The sequence below is a fragment of the Myripristis murdjan genome, chromosome 8, assembly GCF_902150065.1.
Source record: "Myripristis murdjan chromosome 8, fMyrMur1.1, whole genome shotgun sequence".
Lineage (NCBI taxonomy): Eukaryota > Metazoa > Chordata > Actinopteri > Holocentriformes > Holocentridae > Myripristis > Myripristis murdjan.
In genome coordinates, this window is record NC_043987.1 from 24,833,541 (window position 1) to 24,855,417 (window position 21,877).

Genomic DNA, 21,877 nt, shown 5'->3' on the forward strand with positions numbered 1-21,877 from the left:
AGGATCTGGTGGCCTAAAATCAAATTGATATACTACACGCCTACATCACTTTTAAAAATATAACCAAATTTATTCTGCGGGATAGTGGAGGCTGCTGGCCAAAACAAAAGCGACTGCATCCAACAACCCATTTTGTTTACCTACTTGTTGGTCTCCTAACAAAAAGCTCTTGGATGGGCTTAAAGCTGAAGGAATAAAAATATTAAAATAAATACTAGGCTAAGTGAGCTGTCAAAAACGACATAACCTGGGCTGCTGAGGCAACATGAAGGACTGGAAGAGCTAAATAAAATATTTGTGCACAAATGCTGATCTTTTTGACGCCACTGAAAGCAGAAGCCCTCAGGCTTTAGTGATACATAATTTACACCATGCCTTATATACTACAGAAATAACAGCCTAATAATAATGCCCTGAAAGTTGGACTAATCGGCCTTATTTCCTCTTAAGGGCCTAAGCATTGAACTATGGACCATAATTTTGCCATTCATTTATTAGAGACCTTGAAATTACACAGATGACCTCGTGTGACACATAAACACGAGACCTTTATCCATTTAAATGCTTGTGCTTCAAAATAAGACGTTTTATTTCCCCTCAAACATACATTGTAACTTTGTTATTACAGTAGAAAACGCTACTTCCTGTTTGTCGTTCAGCCCGCCCCCGGCTCGGCGGCGGAGCCAATCCACACAGGCGTTAGCGGCTCGTCATTCTACGTCATCACCAGCCGGAGGAGGAGGAGGGGGGGGGGGGGGGGGGGGGGTTGCTCGCTTGATGGGAATTACGACTCGTTGATGGGAGTCGGCTCTTATGATTCGATTCGTTCAAAAGACCCGCTGTTCGCTCTGTTTTTTCTTTTTTTTTCACACTAGGAGTTCTTAAAAAGAGGTTTTATTTAACCTCGAAATACATCAGAGGTTCAGCAACAATATTTAGATGCAGAGGATATTAATGATCCTTTTCACAGTAATTATTTTTTCCCCCAATTTAAGCTATTTATTTAATTTTATGAGGTTATTATTTTTGTCTGTTCTTTTTTTGTTGTTGTTGTTTATTTGAGGTTTGTTCTAATAAAGTTCACCTCCAAAAATTTTAAGCCATGTGGGCACAGAAGGTTCCTGTGCTGCGGAAATATGATCGGTCTCACAGGCACACAACTTGTGTTTTATTGTCCTTTTTTTTTTTTTGTCTCATTAATGCATTATTGCGTTTAACCGTGAGGTAACTGCACTTGGGAACAAATCACCACCAAGTGATATCAGAGACAGCAGGGTTAATAATATAATTAATATTCTGGAAACTACTTTGGTGTCATTCTGAATTCCAGTACAGTCCCAGGCAAGGTATACCTGTGAATTGTTGTGCCTTTTGCCTGTTGGCAATAAGATAGACAGATAGATAAATAGATAGATAGACAGATGTACTTTACTAACCCCATAATGGGAAATTCATGTCTTACAGCAGCAGGTTGTCCAGACACTGACCAGGAAACAATAGTAGACAACACAAAATATACTTATCAACACCAGGGGAAATCTATTTCTGTTATTAAACACAAGTATCAAAATAAATAAAGTGTATCAATGCAAAATATATAAGAAAAAGAAAAATCATGTGCATACCCTGTAAGAGTAATATAAAATGAAATAAATTAAAATATATCTAAAGAATAGCTAAAGACCTTTCACCTTTAATTTGCATAGACTATATGTATAAGGAAATACATCTGCAAAATATACAGAAGAGATAATGTATCATTTTTTAATATAATTTCCATGTGGCAGTCCCTGATGCCTGGCACTGGGTTGGCAGAGGCTGTGAGACTTTGGCTCTGCCTTAAAAAACAGCCTTGATATGAAGGCAGCCACAAGTGGCAAGGTGGCCAACTATTATACAAACAAACAAGTAAACAAACAAACAAACAAACAAAAACTTCTCTCAGCCAGTAGGACTTCCTTTCTGCTGTTCAAATCAAAGAGCTGTTCAAAAGAATCAACTCAGTCCGTACGGGAATGACACAACCCTACTTGTAAACAAGGCAATGATGGTCAGATATCTTTTGGAGTGGTATCATAAAGAAGAAAGGATGTATTTTTTAAAAAATATTGTGGGCACATTTGCCTTATTGTGTAGTGCTATATTTGCCTGAAAATTCAAGTGAGACAGTAGAGAAGAATGTGACAATGTTCCCATGACATGTGATGTGACATGGACTAGATCTTAAACATAAGTTTTGATATTTCTGGCAACTTTTAAAATTCAATGTCAGTATATATATATATATATATATATATATATATATATATATATATATATATATATATATATATAAGATTTAGGATGCTTGATATTAAATTAGCAATCTGCATGAAAGCTTATGTCAGTATAATGGTACTATAATTGTTTTTCTTCCTAATTACTTGGCAGGATTTCTTCATTTGGTTCAACAGAATAATTTAAGGACTGGCTCCTTAGTCTTCTTTCAATCTCTTCAGATTAATCAAGATGACTTAAAAGTCTGATTTTTTTTTTTTTAATGGAACGCTTCTCTTTGTGACACTGGAAGCCAATACATTCACCACAACAGGAATTTTAACATTAATGCGATAATTTAATGAACCATGCCCATTGTAATATGCAATGTATGCTATTGATGGGCATCCTTACTTGTCACTAAATATCATATTTGCCAAAGAGATTTTTAAAATATGCTATCAAGGCTGATAGATTAAGTTCCCAATGTTTTCTTTTTTCTATTAGGAGATTAAGGTGAAACTTATCTAATCCCCACGAGTGGTTTCAACAACCGCCTCACTTGCACAGACAAGCACGTCTCCATATTAACTTTCCCCTGTGTAGGCCTTCAGAAAGAACTGCGCCGCCGCGAGCACAGGGGGCGGGATGTCGCTGTTGATTGGACGTTGCTACGATACGTCGAAGATTGACATCGTGCCGGGTTTCCGGTTCATTCCACTGTGCGGAAAACCTGCTAGTCACAGGAGCCACAATGGCGTTTGTAGTCTCCTTCAGACAGGGCAGTGGATGTTATTAAATCCACCGGCATCGCCCTAAATATAGGCCTGGTTGATTCCCAGAGCCATTGATAATAAACTGGAACATTTACTGCACACGAATATACTATGATTTCTGATCAATATTGAATTTATAGGGGATAAAATTTACATTAAAGGGAACATGTAAACAGCACCAACCGGGTCAAGTTTTCATTTTGTTCGAGAAACGAGCGCCTTTTAATGACGGCCTTAGCTTGTTTCTGAACGCTAAAATCGTTAAGCTATGGAATAAAAACACCTTCACTTAACTTGGCACCGGACAAGGACAGCTTTTACTAAGGGACTTTTTTCTTTTTCACGAATCAGCACGCTAGCTGCTCAGCGTTAGCTAGCAGAGCTAGCTAAATAGAAACGGAGACGAGACCACAATGCTCCGATGTTTGGTTTGGATCTTTTTCATTCACTGACTAATTCAAAGCACAGACTTCACAGCACTGGAAAACCACCTTGGCTTTTTTCTACTTTGACAAACTATGTTGGCGATGGCAATGGAATAAACCAGCGTTAAGGAGGACTGGACGTGAGTGGCCTGGTTTGTTTATTTTGTGTGTTTTCTTGTCCCGTATCTGCTTGGTTGTGACACTTTTTGGCGTTTGGGAGTATCGCTCTCCCGTGAATGCATTGCCTGGGCCACCGAGGCCCGGTCGCAGGAGAGGTACCGTCGCCGACGTGAGGGATGCCTGGGTCGGACCGAAACCATGGGATCAAGAGGAAACAGGAATCGAGCCTCAGCGGTGGGCTACATCAGACCCAGGCCCCGCCTCATACCTCTGCGGAAAACATGACGAGCAGAGACGACAAGGTGCACTTAAAATCTTCAATGTCCTCTTCCTCTGCAAGACGCAAACGGCATAAATCAACCAAACATGGTCGTGAATCCTCTGTGGCACTGGGCCCTGAAGTTTCTGCCCTCGGTGATACTGCGCCTCCTGCTGTCAACACGGTGAAGCCTCTGGTGGAGTATGATGATATCAGCTCTGACTCGGACACTTTCTCGGACCCACCTTCCTCCAGACCCTCAGAGCGGGGGACCAGGGGACTGGACCCCTCCTCTGACTATGAGAGGGACGACGGAGAGACTGGAGGCAGGGAAAACCGGGGGCACAGGCACTCTCGGAAAAAGTCCAAGGACCCCAGCAAAGTTAGAGACTCTGGGGAGGGGGATCGAAATTACAAGAAAAAGAGCAGCAAGGACCGTGAGAAAGGGAGCTCTGGGAAGAGCAAGGAGAAGGTTGCCTCCGTGGCCTCCTCAGTGGCCTCCTCATCCAGGCGCCAGGACCAATCAGATGGTGATACTGGGTCAAAGCGTGGGGAGCTGATGCTCTCCTCCCAGGTACAACCTGCGACCAGTGTAGGCAGCACTACTTCCTCCACATCCTCATCTCGCAGCAAGGAGAGCAGCCGCTCAGGGAAGTCTCGCAAAGACAGGCAGCAGCGGAGAGAAGGCCGTGGGGAGGGCAGCCGCAGCTCGTCCCAGAGGAGCCGGACGGACAGGAGCCACCGGAAGTCCTCCAAGAGCCACAAGTCCAGCCCCAAGGACAAGACGTCAAGCAGGGGGAGCCCACGGCGGAAGGGCACAGGCTCTACTCTGTCTCCCAGTCCCAGAAGAGGGGCTGGCAGTGACAGCCCACTGGGCAGTGGGTACGGGCAGCAGGAAGACAGCTACCACAGACGCAGGCTAGCCCAGCAGAGCCCCAGTCCCTACCGAGAGATGTCCCGCCGCAGCAGGCAGAGGTCTGACAGCCCCTATGGAAGCAGACACAGGTCCTCCAGCTACGAGAGGGACAACAGCCCCTACTCACGGAGACGCTCCATCAGCCCTTATGGTAACCGCAGGTCCTCCAGCACCAGCCCCATGTCACGGTGAGTATCTAGTCCAGGGTCCACCCAGAAACCTAGTGGAGGGTGTGACTCCTGAGACACAGACACAAACAAACACTGGTTGATAGGGGACACTTAGAAGGTCAGAGCCCACATCAATAGCTTTTTGGAATACATCCACTTTATGTGAGACCAGCTTACCTCTCCAGCCAATACAGTCAGTCATCTTAGAATAAAACAGTGTAGAAACTAAGCAAGCATCAGTGTTTAACTGTTTGCTCTTGAATTGAGCAACATGCAGCTGCCAGACAGATAAAAGTCAGACAGATGGATTTAACTTGTAGTGATCTTCCCCCCTCCAGCAAACACATGGCTGTGAATAGGGACAGGAGGGCCAGTGGACCACCATCCCTCAGACCAGGAAACCCTCAGAGGTGCTTTGGAGAGCTGAGTGTCAGTGAGGAATGGTGGCTGCCCTGTTTACATTCAGCCATTTTATTTTTTTACATAGCAAGATGTCAGTAAACCTTGAGCTGTGTTTAGTGTGAGGAGGTCAGTGGACAGCTGTGCAGTTAACAAGACAGATACTTTACTACACAAGCGAGAAGTGGTAGTTTTGAATGAAGCTGACTAACTTCATCTCCATTGGTCGTCACCTCCATAATGTTTAGATAATCCTACATAACCTCAGTGTTCACTTTATCAGGTCCACCGGTACAATCTAATGCAGTTCAAGGCAACAGCTCTGCCATAATTTCTACCTTTTAAGAAAGTTTGTAATCCTCAGTTTTTGTTGACTGTGTGCAGAATATGTACATTTAATTCTTTGTTTATTATTGAGGTTGTAGTTTGCAGAGGTCTTGTACTGGACTGCATTATATTGAGAGGTGTTTATAATTTTTTGTCCTCCCTATTCATATACATGAAGGGGGACAGAATATTAGAAACAGCTCTCAGTAAAATGCAGTCCAGCACAACAGCACTAACTATGAGCTCAGTGTCAAACATAATGGAATTAACACCTCTATTACTGTGACAAAACGAAAACCTGAGCATTATAGGCATCATAAAAGTAAACCATATGGCAGAACAGTTGTATTGGATTGGATTAGACTGTACAAGTGGACCAAATAAATTGGCCACTGAGTGTATAGGGAGGCCACAATTTTGCAACTGAAAAAAGGACATGGGATAAAGTTCTGTATAGTGTTAGATCAAAACTATCATTTGGTTTTGAGAGCAACAGTTGTTTCTGTTTTTGCCTGCTTCACTCAGTGCTAATTTCTGATTTTTCCACACCATCAGACCCAAAAGGTTTTGTACTCATTATAATTTGAGTAAGGGACATTTTTCCCATGGTGGAAGAGGGTGTTTGAACTGGCTACCCACTACAAAATCTGGTTTTCCTTTTTAAAATTTTTCTGAGAGTCCACAGAACACTGTTTTACTCTGACTTTTGACTTAAAGAGGAGGCAATAGGAATTTAAATTGTATTCTTTATGTCTTTTTTTTGCAGACGCTCAGGCCGCTCCAGGAGCAGGTCCCCTCTGTTGTACTCCTCTTCCCGTCGCTCCTCCTCTCGTTCTCGCAACAAGAGGCACACCTCCTCCGGAGGGGCAGGTGGTAGCTCCCATAGCAGCCGACCAACCAGCCGCTCCCCTCCCTCCACGTCCCGTCTGCCGCTCAACTCCAGCCTGGGAGCTGAGCTGAGCCGCAGGAAGAAGGAGCGCCAGGCTGCTGTGGCGGCTGCTCGTGGCAACAGTGGAGCTTCCCCTCCTCCATCGGCACGCAAAACCACCGGCCCCTCCTCCTCTTCCTCACGGCCCACTAAAACTGAGGCTGCACAGCCAGATAAAGACTCAGGTGGTGCAGCTGAACCTCAGCCCCCACCCCCAGTGCATTTACCCCAGGACACTCCCAGTGGCGAAGATCAGGGTGCTGCACCTCCACCATCATCTTCTTCCACCTCTCCTGCACCTCCTTTGCCACAACCCTCACCCACAATGCCACCTGCTGCAGTCACTCAGGCTCCACCCCTGCCGCCTCAGTCAGAACCAGTTGCTCTGCCTTCAGCCGTCGTGTCAGCCGCGTCCCAGCCGAAATCCCCAGCTCTGGTTCCCAGCACACGCAGCCCCGTCCGCCAGACTCCCATTCACAAGACTTCCACTCTGCCACCCCTGCCTTTACCACCCATGCTGCTGGGAGACGCTCAGGACAGGTGGGACACTTCAGCACACACACACATGTATGTCATACTGCATTTTAGTCTCAGTGCCAATCTCCTGTATGGAGAAAGCGTCACTCTGCACTCCATCTAAGATCCATCTAGCTGATGTAACATCACTCAAGTCATCACCTTATCTGAATTATGATCCACTGGTTAATTTGGTGCACTCCTGGCTAGGGCTGTGCCACATGAATATTGCCCACAATAATACCAGAATAAATTTTATGGAAAAAAAAGTCATATCATGATATCAACAATATAGCAGCGTGATGACGTATTAATGCATTTGCAAACCCTACTGCACAGCCCACAGTGTTCTCACCACAGCAGCAAACAGATCAGCCTCTGATGTTTGAGTTAGTTCAGTGTTTTCCACACCACCTGGGTATATTAAGGGGGCTGAGGGAAAATTAAGATGAGCAGGTTGAAACTAAGTAAAAACAGCAAACGAAGGCGGAGAATTGACTAGAATTAAAATGGTGACATAAGAAATAGTATTCTAGACAAAGGTTAATGTATTTTTTCAAATATTTTCCATAGACAATCCCCCCCACCCCTCTTCACAGTGGAAATCTGTGGCAAACACTGTAGTTTTTTTTTTTCATACTACCTTGAATATCATTACTGCAAATTACCTTGAAATATCATGATATTATTTTAAGGCTGTATCACCCACCCCTACTCCTGGCTTACCAATCGTTTTCTATTTTAGCAAAATGTCAACTTTTATATGTTTGTGCTTGTCATTCCTTTGTTTTCTTTAAATTTCAACTTTTAAGTTAACTAAAGGAAAATATACGCTGGTGATGTGCATTGTGCAAGATGGAGTTCACAAAACTAAACGGCACTTCACTATTTTTACACTTAACTTTTCAAAAGAGGTAGTTGTTTGTGGTGATGTAGGTTGACAGACATCATATGTATAATTCTTGGCACAATTCAAACAAGATCAAAAAATGATCTGTCTCTTGCTGTGGACTACCGTACATATTTTTTTCCGAAATAAGGTCCCATGAGGGACAGCAGGAGGGGACGCACTTTGCTTTTATTAACAGTGGGTGTGGAGCGCACGTACAATAATTACTGTGAGACGAACGCACGTGATTTGACTGCGCAACTTGTAAAATAGGGTAGTGAGATGGAGGAAGGGAGGAAGAAACACAAGCAAAGCGCGAGAAGAGGCAGGATCATCTTCGAGAAAACGGCAGAAAGCACTTAAACTTGGGGACCATTTCAAACTTAAAATGAAAATGAAGTTTCCATTGTAAAACAGAACTCACGTACCATGACAGCAAATCAGTGCTACAGGATCTCAACAGAAAACATCTAGCCATCTACACATGCAGTAGAGCTGACACAGCAACGTAAAATTAACATGCACATTTAAGGTAAATTCATATCACGTCCATTACCTCCACCAAGTAGCTAACTGCCGTGTCTGTCAGTGGGCAAAATATCTCCAAAAGTTCTGAAAGGATTTGCATGAAACTTTGTAGAAAGGTTGATGCTGCGCTGCCAAGGAAGAGTCGATTAAATTTTCATGCCAATCGGCCAAAAGATATAACAAAACAAACAGAATAGTGACATCATCGTGTTGCTTTTTTCCTTATTCACCTTATTAGACGCAGAAGTGAGATAAACTCAAATGTTAAACTCCACCATAAAAGTACTATTTCAGCAGTACTTCATCTCTTTGTGTTTCCATTAAAACTCTTAATATGAATCTTATATGGCACTTTATGCATTAAACAGGATTTGTTTGGGGCGATATTTTTTTGTATTAAAATATGCAATAATTAAATCCCTTTTTTTTTATGGAAACAAAGTAATTATTTGTTTTAAGAAACATGTCCTATTTTTTCCATTTAGGTATTCACTATTGCTTTTTAATAAAACACAAAAGTATTTCATACCCAATTAATCAATGGGATAATCAGTAGAATGCTCTATTACTAAAATAATTGACAGCTGCAGTTCTATTTTCTTCTTTCCAAGGCTTCAGAGCCTCTAACCGGCTCACACAAGGAGTAAAACATTTGAAAAGTTGTGACTTTATGGGAAAAACAAGCCACTTGTTGATTGATTTGTAATGCAAGTTTAATGGTGAATCTTTATAATTTGGAAAATGTCCTGAGTAATGTTCTTTGGTGTGCATCATATAAGATCAGAAGTACTTTATTGACCTCCAGAGGAAAACAGGGTAACAATTGGGTTTAACATCTGCACATTTTAAAATGAGGTTACATCAAAAAACAAAAAAAAAAACAAAAAAACAAACACAAAAAACCCAAATCTTAGATGGAGTGATGTTAGCTTGATGTTTTTGCTATACAGGAGTGAATGGCGCATTTTCAGAATTCAGTACAAGTATACAATGGCTACCTCTGTTTTTTAACAAATTATTATTTTAAAATTTTTGTATGCTCTCAGTCCAAAGAAGTCCACCCCTCCTCAGAGGCTGACCAAGAAAGACAAGGAAATGCGCAGCCGGCCATCACTCATCGACCTTCCCTTGCCTCCCACTCTGCCTGGAGGCGACCAGTCACCCCCCCAGTCCCCCATCCGCCAGGCTCCTCCACTTCCCCAGCCAGCCCTTAAGAAGAGACCAAAGTCAGTTTCTTTGATCACTCTCAACCATCTCCATTCCAATGGTTTTCTTAATCCCACTGTGAGCCGCATTTGTTTTTGTCAACCACTGTTTTATGGTTTCCAGGTTTTGCTGCCCACGATATGGTGAGCGCAAACAGACCCAGAGCGACTGGGGCAAACGCTGTGTAGATAAATTTGACATAATCGGCATAATAGGCGAGGGAACCTACGGCCAGGTGTACAAAGCCAAGGACAAAGACACTGGTAAGAGCATGGACCGGACTTGAGTCACTGCACCGCCATACATGTATTTTTTTTTTTTTTAATATATATTGGACTGAGGAGAGAAGGCTCCTTAAATGTGACCTTGTTTTGAATTCTCTCGTCACCTGCGCCAGGTGAGCTGGTGGCTCTGAAGAAGGTGCGTTTGGACAATGAAAAGGAGGGCTTCCCCATCACAGCCATCAGAGAGATCAAGATCCTGCGGCAGCTCAACCACCGCAGTGTTGTCAACATGAAGGAGATCGTCACTGACAAGCAGGATGCACTCGACTTCAAAAAAGACAAAGGTAGTGCAAAATGTGTGTGTGTGTGTGTGTGTGTGTGTATGTAAGGCATAGCCATTTGTAAGACTGAACATTTTCCTGTTTAATCCGGGAACACCCTGTTTTGCATTTACACTGTTCCAGGCTACCATCAGGCAGAAGTGTGAGTCTCTGAGTATGACTGCAATGTTAAACTGTTGCTTGCTGAGCAGCTGCCCTGTAATAGTTTGTCATCAAGTACCTTGCTCAAGGGTATATCTGCAGTAATTACCAGGGGAGGAGAGAGAGTGTCTTATTTACTTTCCTCACCTAGATATTCCTGATTTGTCTTGGTGCAACCTCTTCGCGCCTCCAGGGTATTGTTGTGAGTGTGTGTGAGAGAGAGATTGTGTTTTATATGACTGTGTCCTCTACATGCCTGCAGGTGCATTTTACCTAGTGTTTGAATATATGGACCATGACCTGATGGGCCTGCTGGAGTCAGGCCTGGTCCAGTTCTCCCATGAGCACATCCGCAGCTTCATGCGCCAGCTGATGGAGGGTCTGGACTACTGCCACAAGAAGAACTTCCTGCACAGAGACATCAAATGCTCTAACATACTACTCAACAACAGGTAATGTGCAGAGGACACAGCATGGGTCCGATATCCAGCATCCGAACAGGATCTAATCCCAGTCAATACTGATGTATCAGCTACAGCAGAGGCAGGCAACCATGTGCTGTGGAGTGAAAGGGTACTCTCATTTTCATTCCAACCAAACGCTATATCACTGATACACATTTAAAGGCAGTGCATGTTTAAAGTTTGTAACCACAGCATTCAGAGTTGGCCCCTTCTCCTTGGCTAAGCTAACTGCCGATCAGTATCTATCTGGTGCTCTGTGCTGTTATTGGCTGGGAGCTACACATCCACTGCCCAAATGTTGATGCCCAGAAGAGTCCCTAGCTCAGCAAAACAAGAAAATCCAGGCAGAAGGCAGGGTCTCTGCAGACACACCAACACACACTTCAGAATCAGAATCCTTTTATTGTCATTGTTCAAAAAAGCACAACGAAATTTAGAATGGCAACTCTCGTGAGCAGTCTAAGACAACAGACAAAACAGGAAGACATAAAAAGTGCAAAAGACATAGTTAGAAATATAGTTATAGTGGGTCATAAGTGATGATTGAGAGGGATTATTTACTATATGTTTTTTTTCCCTACTCACTGTGCCTTTAAAGACGTGTAAGGAGAAAGTAATCAGTGTAGTCACTGACATGCAGATTCACAGCCCTCCAAGGCACATGGCTGCCTGTTCCTGCAGGTTACATGGCCACAAGTACTTTCATCAACCTCAGATCCATTTATATGTTGGTTTGTTTATTCTCCTCTATCTTTCTCATTTATGTTATTACATAATTATATTGCCCAATTTCCCCTCGAGGATCAATAAAGTATTTTTAATTTCTGATTCTGATTTGATGTAGCCTGATATAAAAAGGTGTTTGCCCCAAGCAAACTTCATCCACCACTTACAGTAGTGCACCATCTAGTTTGAAAGCAGCTGGGTAGCAGTCATGTGTGCAGTGTGGAGCTACCATAAACTGGAGACCAACAGCAGTCAAACAGCTAATTGTAATGATTGTAATACAAGTGTTTAAAGAGGTGGCAGCAGCAGAGCTAATTACAATACTGCTAATTTAATCTGTCACTCGAACAAACACGAGTACAGTGACTTTTCACAGATAGTTGCTCAGAAGTCTGCACCCAAGCTGCAGACGTGAAAGATGCACAGAAAAATATGGTGGGAAATGGCAGGGAAATGTAGGCTTTAGCTATTTAATGGATAACTTGGCGTCACACTGCAGAGTGTCTGCTGATACCCTTTTAGCGCTATCTTTCAAACCCTGCCAACTCGACAGTAAGGTACACCTGTGGGATTGCTTTTAAAGATGTGATTACAGTTAATTTCAGCACAGACATTTGAAGTTCACGTCAGCCCCATGTCACAACGTGGTTTCACCATGCACTAAATTGATGAGCTTTTTCGTACAAGCTTGAAAATAGGACTCTTTTTTTTTTTTTTGATGGCCCCTTGGGGGGTGGTTACTTATATCTGGGACATCTCAGAAGATGGGATGTGTGTCTGTTTCATTATGGAAGTCTGTGGTTTTAGGATCACAGTCTGATGTTGAACCAGGTCCAACCTGGCAGTTAGTTACAAAAAAACATTCCATTGGTTTTTGCTTGGTTTTAGCAGATACTCTGTGTTTGATAACTTGGATCGCAGTCACTATGCTACATTGTGGTACCCCTAATCGCAATTAATGGTAGGCCTACATAAGTCTAATCATGGTACATTATGCAAATACAAACCAAATGCAATACAAATACCCAAAGGCTAAGCCAAATGATACATTGCCCTGAATGTTGACAGTTCATAGAAAATACATATTATCATGTTATTGGTTATAACACTATATGATTTCTTCATGGCGTTGGACAGCCTCCTAATCTGTTTTTTGTTTTTTCTAAATGCAGTGGTCAGATCAAACTGGCTGACTTTGGTTTGGCCCGGCTCTACAATTCAGAGGAAAGGTAAGATGGCGATTTTTATCAGCTGCATATTCCTCTTCGTCTTCCGTGTATGCAGCGAATGACCAACACGGCCGTATATGTTTGTACAGAGAATATTAGATTTGCGGTCAGTGTGTGGTTAAATATCATCTGTGGTGACAGGTGAAGTAATTAACTGTCCCTCTTGACTTTTACAAGGATTCACCACAGGATGGCGCTGTCTGTTGCTTTGTAGTTCCTCAAACTCACCCAGTGAAAGCTGAAGTGTTTGTGTTTGGGCACTGGGGGGCATAAATGCTCTGTGAATGTGTTTTGAGGCTCATCACACTCTCTCTCTCTCCCTCTCCCTCTCTCCCTCCGTGCCCCCAGTCGGCCGTACACTAACAAAGTAATCACTCTATGGTACCGGCCTCCTGAGCTCCTGCTGGGAGAAGAGAGGTACTCTCCAGCCATCGATGTATGGAGCTGTGGGTGAGTACGACTCTCACAAGACGTCCACTTTCACCTCATTCCTTCATTTATATACATACTCTTTTTGTGAACTTGTGAACTTTGTCCTAATGTAGTCCGTAGACTACATTACACAGTCTACATCTGTTATTGTGGCTTCAGATTGTTTTTTCACCGAGTGTTCCCAGACATCAAACCTTAATAACCATGATTTGCAGCGATATTTCTATGAGAACATTACACATCTCGCTGTATTTGGTGCATTGTTTTACCCCAGATAGGTGCCACTTGCTCTCCATCCTGGGAAACGTCTCATCAAATCTGCTGCTTCTCTTTATTTCACTTAGTAAATCTAAAAATAGTGACAAAACATCAGTGCTGTTTTGTGCTGGTGTAAAGAAGTGATCCACAAATTAAACACAATTTTTACCTAGAATACAAGTCTGCCTACTCAATACTTTCTCATTAGATGCAAGCTTTTCCACCTACAATGGCTTGTAAATCATTGCAAAGACCCATTACCCTGTAAATTATGCAAGGATGGATAGCATAGTTGCTTGGTAGTTTATTTATTTTATTTATTAGTTTATTTGTCAGGGACGATGCAAAAAAAACTCCATTGTAACAGGTTAAAACAACATGACACAGATGCATTGTATATAGGATTTCTAGCCAAGGCTATTTTGCAACCCCTATCCCTGGTTAGGCTTTTCTACTTAAAATAGGCATAACATATCAATACCAGAAATACATTAATTAAATAAAGCTCATTGAAGGAAAATGTAACTTATTAAAAAAAAAATACAGATGTATTGAAAACAAGTTTTGTTTTCTTTTTTTAAATTGCCATGTACACAAAGGCTAGAGCAGCATCGTGAGTGGACGGGAGGTTTTGATTGAGAGTCGATGCCTTTTTTTCTGCTTTTTTAATGCAACAGCACTGTGGGCGTCAAGAGATGATTTGAGCTCAGACAATCAGGCATTGAAAACCATCACTCCCTTACACTTTTGAGCTACCATAAAAAATCTTGTATATATTTAAAAATGGACATAAAATTCAAATGCATACTCACTCATGAATCTTCACACCTTAGCCACAAGTTTTCACAGATCTTCTGCCATTTTTTTCATATTCAGAAAGAAACCATTGTGTGTAGGTTATCTTTGATTCTCTTCTCCACTGTTTTTAGTTCACTTGCTGTGGTCCAACTGAGGCGTTAAATTGCTATATACATCAGGTCCTGTTAGTATTCACATGGCCCTCAACCAAAATCTTAAGACAAAATGGCATGCAGTTGAACAAGTTGTACAGCTATTTGGCAGAAAATTTATGACTTTAACTTCGGTCACGGATAATGGAGTATTGGAGTATTGGAGCAGTGGTGCAACAACAACATATTGAAGTTGCGACAGTGGCTTTTATTATCATGCTTTAGTGTAATCATCAAATAAGAGCAGTGATAATAAATATTGTTTTCAGCCCATGTTTCTAGAAGAGCACTCACCTCCTTGTAACTCCGTGTTTGTCCCTGGCTCATGTTGGCAACACTCTCTGTTTGACCAGCAGCTACAGGTGTCAGCATCCACTTTGAACCCACAATGCACTGCATTTTGGTTCGCTTCCTATACTTAGGTCAGTCTACATTATCAGTGAAGGAAGTGTGCCTTAGTCCAAACTATCTAGTGTCTTTTCTGTCTTTTAACTTGTGCAGTTGTTTATGTACTTGTTACTCAATACCTGTGTCCCTTGCTTGTCGTTGATCAGGTGCATTCTGGGAGAGCTCTTCACCAAGAAGCCCATCTTCCAGGCCAACCAGGAGCTTCTACAGCTGGAGCTTATCAGGTAGGCTTCCCTTCCCTGAACACAACACCTCTGATGATTGTTTATGCTGCAAGGGTAAAACCTCCACTTCTTTTTTTTCCCCACTCCTGACCCCGTGTTCCTCTGTGCCTCTGCTCTCGGACGCAGCCGTCTGTGTGGGAGTCCCTGCCCCGCCGCCTGGCCTGACGTCATCAAACTGCCCCTCTTCAACACCATGAAACCCAAGAAGCAGTACCGACGACGGCTAAGGGAGGAGTTCGCCTTGTACGTAGCTCTGTTGCAGCCTTCCCCGGTCCTACACTGTAGCTACGCTCAACCTTTAATCTGTCTCTGGGCCTAAACACATCTCTTTTCTCTCATCTGCTGCTCAGTTTGCCTAATCCTGCTCTGGACTTGCTGGACCGCATGCTGACCCTGGACCCCGCACGGCGCTGCACAGCGGAGCAGGCGCTCAACAGTGACTTCCTGTGTGACGTGGAGCCCAGCAAAATGCCTCCGCCTGAGTCAGTAGCCCCTCATCAGAACATCAGCCTATCAACTCGGATGAAAATTTGAATATGAAAATTCAAAATCACAATTATAATGATCAAATTTATCATGGATTTTGGTATTGGATTGTTAAAATGTGCTGAAAATATTTACTAACACATTGAAATCATGGCACTATGTTTTGTTTTCAATATAAGAACTTAAATTATCAGCACTATGTCTGCAATAAAATATTGGACGCAGCCAATGCCTTAGGTTAAAATATGAAATGCACAACATAAGCATATCAGATGCATTACAGATAATTACTGAATCAGTAAATGAACAAAACCATATGTAAGCAAATGATCCATGCAATCAGCCATGCATTGAAAATCAAACAACAAAATTTGACGGATTAATGCTGACTTTGGCTCATGCTAGATGGTTTTGTTTTGCAAAAATGTGATTTTTTTTTTGCAAACTTGCAATGGTGTAATAACTGTTGGGTATTATGTCATGGTTTAAAGCCTGGAACCATTCCATCCATTTTGTATATCAAAATTTTCTTACTAGAAATTGTAAAAATTAACTTTTGTTTTTGTCTTTAGTTTGTCATTTATACATTTAATTTTCATACTAAAAAATTAATATACATACTTTTCAGAAAGCCAATCCCCATGTGGACCAGTGTAGCCTAATTTTATGTCTTGTCCTGCCTCCCTGTTGTTTCTGTTTCTGTTATTGTGCCCTTCATATGTTTATCTTCTTATATATCTTCTGCCCTGTGTGTTTGCAGCCTCCCTCACCATCAGGACTGTCACGAGCTGTGGAGTAAAAAGAGACGGCGTGCACGTCAGAGCGGGCTGCCCGAGGATGTGCCTGTGCCCAAAGTGCCCCGGAAGGAGCCGACGGGGCCCTCTAGTGGAGAGAACAGTCGGCCCCAAGTGAGCCCTGCTGGAGCCCCTCCCCCTCCTCCTGGAAGACCACCCTCCACAGCGATCTCAGACAATGAGCTGTCAGGTAACAGCTGCCACTTACATGCAACTTGGACAGGAGAGCTCCAGCATAGAAGAGAGACAGGGATGTGGTGTTGTTTCATGATGGCTACAGTCATGGAGAACTGGGAAAAATAGAATATGTCGGATGATTTTAAAGACATATTTAGATTTAATTTTGATCCAAATAAAAAAATGTCTTCATTGGGGCGCCCCAGTAGCTCACCTGGTTGTGTGTGTGTATAAAGCTGAGTCCTGATGGCAGCATCCTGGGTTTGAATCTGACCTCAGGCCATTTGCTGCATGTCATCCCCTCTCTCTCACTCCTCTGCCTTTCCTGTCTCTCTCTACTGTCAAATAAAGCAGAAATGCCCTAAAAATGTCTTCATTATACTTTATAAAAACATTCTTTTTATTAATCCACTGGTATTGTTTCTTGCCATAACAAAACCAAATCATTTAAATGCAGCTGCTTATAAAGATGGATTGTGGAAGCTGCACTTTGAAGAAAGTATTGAAAAAGAAATTGATCTGGGATGAATGTTGTAGGAGCCTTTTTGCTCGTACATGGTTGCATATTTCACTGACTGGTTGTGACTCTTGTTTCTGGTGGGTGTTTTTGTGTGTGTGTGCTCTCAGGCTTGGGAGCTGCAGCAGAGCAGCTGAACCAGACTGAGCTGGCTGTGCTGCTGAATCTGCTCCAGGGACAGACGGACCTCAGCCTGCCCCAGGTGGCCCAGCTCTTCAACGTCTCCAACCCGGAGAGCCTCAGCCAGTCACTGTCCGCCCTCACCGAGGCCTCCCACCAGCAGGGGGCTCCAGAAGATCAGGCCCAGCCTGCCGCCAGGTCCCAGCCCCCTGAACCGCCCCCTGAGCCCCACGAGCTCTCACCGGCGTCTGGAGACCCGCCCCTCAGCCAGGAAGACCAGGCCAACCTGCTGGCTCTCTTATTGGGCCACATCATCAAACCGCAAGCCGAGGGGGTGGAGCAAGCGGATGAGAGCAATGGCGTCCAGTCAGAGGAGGCAGTAACGCGCGGTTCGTCCGCCTCTGCTGACCGCAAGGGCAAGTCTGGGTTTAGTCTCTAGTGGGTGGAAACAGATAGCGCCAGATTCAGGTGGAAAACACGGGGGACTGGAAGAAATGGGCAGGGGAGGGCAGAGAACAAGCAGAAGTTGATAGTTGTCGGTAATGAAGATTCCTTTACACTGTAAAATCCCTTAGATCTTACACTACCTGATCAAATGAACAAAAATGTTAAGTTTACCAAATGAGATAGCCACGGTAAATTTTTGAACATCCATTTTAGTCATTAGGATGATTTGCCAGGTGATCAGTCCCTTCACGCACCCCGCTGTCAGTCCTGAAATACACACACACACGCACACACACTCAACCCTCCCTTCCCCTGCAGAGGCACCGATACTGCCTCACACATATAAGAAACACGTTAAGCTGTGTGACTAGTGTTTGTCTTCATGTGACCCTGGTATCTGGGAAAAAGGCTCGGTGCACATGGACATCTCCCACTGGTGTACTGAATAAACCAGGAGAAAGCTTAGTGTTAATTTTAGGGTGAGAAAAAAAGGTTCACACTGTACTGTTCCCTTCCACCTCTCCCTCTCTTCCTGTTTGTTCCTCACAGTCTCTGTTTCTGTATCTATCCCCATTCCCACATGTTTTCTTCTTCACTTCATTTCATTATAAGGCAGGTGTCATGGATTCTTCACAGGAAACGATGTTGCTTTAAACAGTCTGTAATGTCAGCCTTTTTATGAAGAAAGTCTAATAAATTATCAAGTGAAAATAAATGTTTTGAATTTTTAGACTTCACCTGCATGTGTTTCTTTTAACTTTGGTTTGTCACACATTTCTTTTTGTTTTTGGTTTTTTTTTGTTCTTGATTGTTCACACTGAATTGGATATTAGTTAACACATAAAACATTAAGTTGAATAAAACTATTTGCCACGCTGCTGGCACTGCAACGATAACAGTCATCTTTTCCTTGAGAGCAAGTTCTGATTGTCTTGGCAGCAGCGACATCTCACTGTCGAGACCTCTTAAAGCTCTGTGGACTCGCACCGCTGTAGAATGGATAAATGCCAGACTAACCTAATAATGAGCTATCTCTTACAATGCTTATAATTCTCCTACATGAGTCACCCTTTCTGTTCATCCAGCTGAACATGCCCCTCCCAACATTTTCTTGCTCAGTTTCCCGTCTTTTAAGTTTCAGGAAGTTACTTTGGAAGAAAAAAAGTCTTCATCTGTCGTGCATACATTAATGCCTCTTTTATTGCATATTAGGTTATTACTGCATCCATAAAGTAAACAAGGCCCTGACCTAAATGCTGTTAGTGTGTGATAAACATTCTTTGTTCTTTACAGCCATGTTCACTGTCAAGTAAAATAAAGTAAGATTTTATTGTAGCTGAATAGGTGCATGGTTATAGAAGGCTTTTCACATCTCCAAATGTATGATTGTTTTAAGGTCTTACACATGAATAGTATTGACTTTACAAAAAAGCAAAAGGATAATTATATGCATACAGTACTTAACCCACACAAAGCATTTTTGATTTATAAAATTGCCCACTGATTTCTCTACAATAGTAGATGTTCTTTTGAGCTTGATACTGAAAATTAGGTGAAGATGCAACTTGTAGGTTGCCCTGCCCTCCCTCTTGTGGTGAAGGTAGGAATGTTGACATTGTGTATCTCCATGTTAGGCCTATCTACCCACAATGACACATGCACTTTTTAAAAATGAATTTTACCATCAGATGAATAATAAGACATAACACACGTGACCATGGCTTAGTCTATAGATCTATGCATGTGCAGTTAAACGCTGTGTGCTGTGATATCTAATCTGTGGTCTTCTCCTTTTTGACCTTGCTCAGATGGTGCCATGCCAAAAAAGAAACCTCTTGGGGCCAGCCAGGTCGCTCCATCTGCTGAGCAGCGTCCACCCTCTCCGCCCGGGCCTCCTCCATCCGCTCTCCTGCTCGGACACGGTCAGCAGGCTGCCTCTGAAACCCAACCCGGCCAACAGGACATCAGTCCCGCGGTGGCGGCTGCCTTGCTCCAGCTCATTACCCAGCAGGACTCAGAGGCCGGGGCTTCTCAGCGCAGCAAGGACCCCTCTCCGGCGGTGGACACTCCGGCCCGTGGGCAGCCCCCACCGCCCTGGGTGGCGGACTCTCCCCCTAAACCCTCGACTGCATCTGAGGCCCCAGCAGGACTGGTGACTGCTGCTCCTGCCACCGCAGCACAATTTCCCAAGGACCAGGACCTCCGCTTCGCTCACGGAGCCGCCCGTTGAACCTCGATCCCTCGAGTGACGAGACCTGGGTGTAACGGGACGGCTCCAGCAAGCCTCGCCTGTAGGGAGAGGCTGATGTTGAAGAGGAAGACGGACCATCTCTTGGTGAAAACACTTCTAAGCAGGTTGTGATTGTTGAATGAGAATTTATAAAGGATTGTGTCTTTGTGATGGACTGAAAGAAAGAGAAAAAGGTCAAGGGCCTTCTGAACATCACTGCCCTGTGAACAAACCCTCAAATAGAGCTTTGGTGAGAGTTGTGGGCTCGTGGTTGGGGCTGACCCGATATAATTCAACATAACGGGACAGTTGCCACCTGCGACCCCTCGCTCCTTGCCGTCCACTGAAGGTCCTGAGACTTGAATGAAGTTGGAAGTTGTTTCCAAAGCGAGTGCCACACATGAGCAATGATCAGCTGTGATTTAGTTTTATCGTTCTTGGTTATTATTATTATTATTTTTTTTTTTCTTTCTTCCAAAATCAGATGATTGTCACGTCTACTGCAGTGCCCCCCCCCCCTTATGACAGGGCTATCGGCGTGTTGGAGAATCGGAACAAATCATTGTCCTCCACGTGTGTTTTTGGCTGGGACGGAGCACTGCCTGCGAAAACACACTTTGAAAGATAACGCTGAAGCTCTGTTACTGTGTTTTGGGTAGGCGTGAGGCAACGAGGGCACTGATTTAAAAACACTGGAGGACAGAATGAATTTTCTGTTGAACCTAATATGCTGTCTAGCCTCCCTGATTTTCTGCCTTGTACCTCTTTTGTGACCTTAGCGACCCCTGAATGATCCGGGCTTAGTGGAGAAGTGTGGGTTACACTTTCCGCTTTGGGTGGTCCATGAAACAGTTGTACAACTCCGGGACCGTAAGTTTTTTCCGTTTGTCTGTAGCCAAAGCCTGTTATATATTATAATCTGTCATCAGCCCAACTTAAACGTGTCTATGCGCCGCCTCTCTCAGCTATGAATTAAATGCTCCTGTCTCAGCTATGAATTAAACCACATTATGATGGGAGCGCTCTGAAATACATACACTACTCTGCTAGTCTAAGCTTAGACGCACTTGTGCACACACACACACTCCCAGACGCTTTGCCTGTTGGGCGCTGACAGTCTGGTCTGTTATGTCTGTCCTCTGCCTCCCTGCCAACCTGTGCATCAAAAGGTTATTTTTTTTTTTTTTTTGTGCGATTATTTTCTACATAAAGATACATGCTTAAAACAATGGTCCATGGTTCTGTTTCTATTTTTATTTTGTTGCTACGGGGAAGGATAGCGAGGAGCAATATGATCAGTCTTCATGTGTCTGTAAAAAAAAAAAAAAATGGAAAAAAAGAAGATATTTTGTAATATGTGTTCTTGGTTCAGTTTATTAAAGGAAGTCATGCGACCAGTTGAATCGTGTCCCCTGCTGTTTCAGTCTGACTACGTGTTTCTCTGAATAGCCACTAGATGGTAGGCATTCGCTCAGATGCCGCACCTCCATCTGCACAAAGTCCACACACTCGCCTCCACGAAGCCGGGTCAAAGTTGAGAACTGCAAAGTAGGCCAGTTTACCCAGTGATTCCCCCCCCTGTGTCTTCTTGGTTTCACGTTGCAGAAGCTCCTGTTTGTTCATTTTCATTCTGTGAGCGACTTTTGCTTGAAAGCACATTTTAACCCTTTATAGGGCAAGTGACTATTTTTGGTAATTTCAGAAATTTTACATATCAGGCCCATCCCCTGTCTCAGTTAGTTCAATAATCATTTGGTCTTCACCAAGATCGCTCTACATCCCAGGTCACATGATTGTGGCATTTGACCAATCACAATGGCTTTGATTTTCTATTACAAAATGAAAATTTTAGAAAAATTTTATGGAAGTAATAAAGTCCTGTCATGTTCTCTAATAACAGTCTAGGTTTTTTTTTTTTTTTAATTTCAAAGTATTTCAATGAGTGCGCTATAAAGGGTTAAAAAAACATACAATAAGGAAAAAGAACGGTTCTC

The 21,877-nt window shown here is 43.2% G+C and overlaps 1 protein-coding gene across 1 annotated transcript; it reads left to right on the forward strand.

The window, feature by feature from the left end:
- Positions 1 to 2,988: 2,988 nt before the first annotated feature.
- cdk12 (cyclin dependent kinase 12) lies at positions 2,989 to 21,283 on the forward strand. The gene is made up of 14 exons (XM_030056963.1): positions 2,989 to 4,940; positions 6,415 to 7,116; positions 9,556 to 9,735; positions 9,839 to 9,978; positions 10,113 to 10,283; positions 10,684 to 10,873; positions 12,784 to 12,840; positions 13,189 to 13,290; positions 15,035 to 15,112; positions 15,239 to 15,355; positions 15,463 to 15,594; positions 16,359 to 16,582; positions 17,197 to 17,622; positions 19,462 to 21,283. The coding sequence occupies exons 1-14, from the start codon at positions 3,754 to 3,756 to the stop codon at positions 19,881 to 19,883; spliced, it is 4,128 nt and encodes a 1,375-aa protein (XP_029912823.1). The 5' UTR covers positions 2,989 to 3,753; the 3' UTR covers positions 19,884 to 21,283.
- Positions 21,284 to 21,877: the final 594 nt, after the last annotated feature.

What these genes read in the sequence shown, in the direction of transcription:
- cdk12 (XM_030056963.1), top strand. Translation starts at nt 3,754, where the DNA reads ATGCCTGGGTCGGACCGAAACCATGGGATCAAGAGGAAACAGGAATCG. An exon ending in CTGGGAGACGCTCAGGACAG is followed by an intron (nt 7,117 to 9,555) that starts GTGGGACACTTC and finishes GTATGCTCTCAG; the next exon opens with TCCAAAGAAGTCCACCCCTC. An exon ending in AGCCAAGGACAAAGACACTG is followed by an intron (nt 9,979 to 10,112) that starts GTAAGAGCATGG and finishes CACCTGCGCCAG; the next exon opens with GTGAGCTGGTGGCTCTGAAG.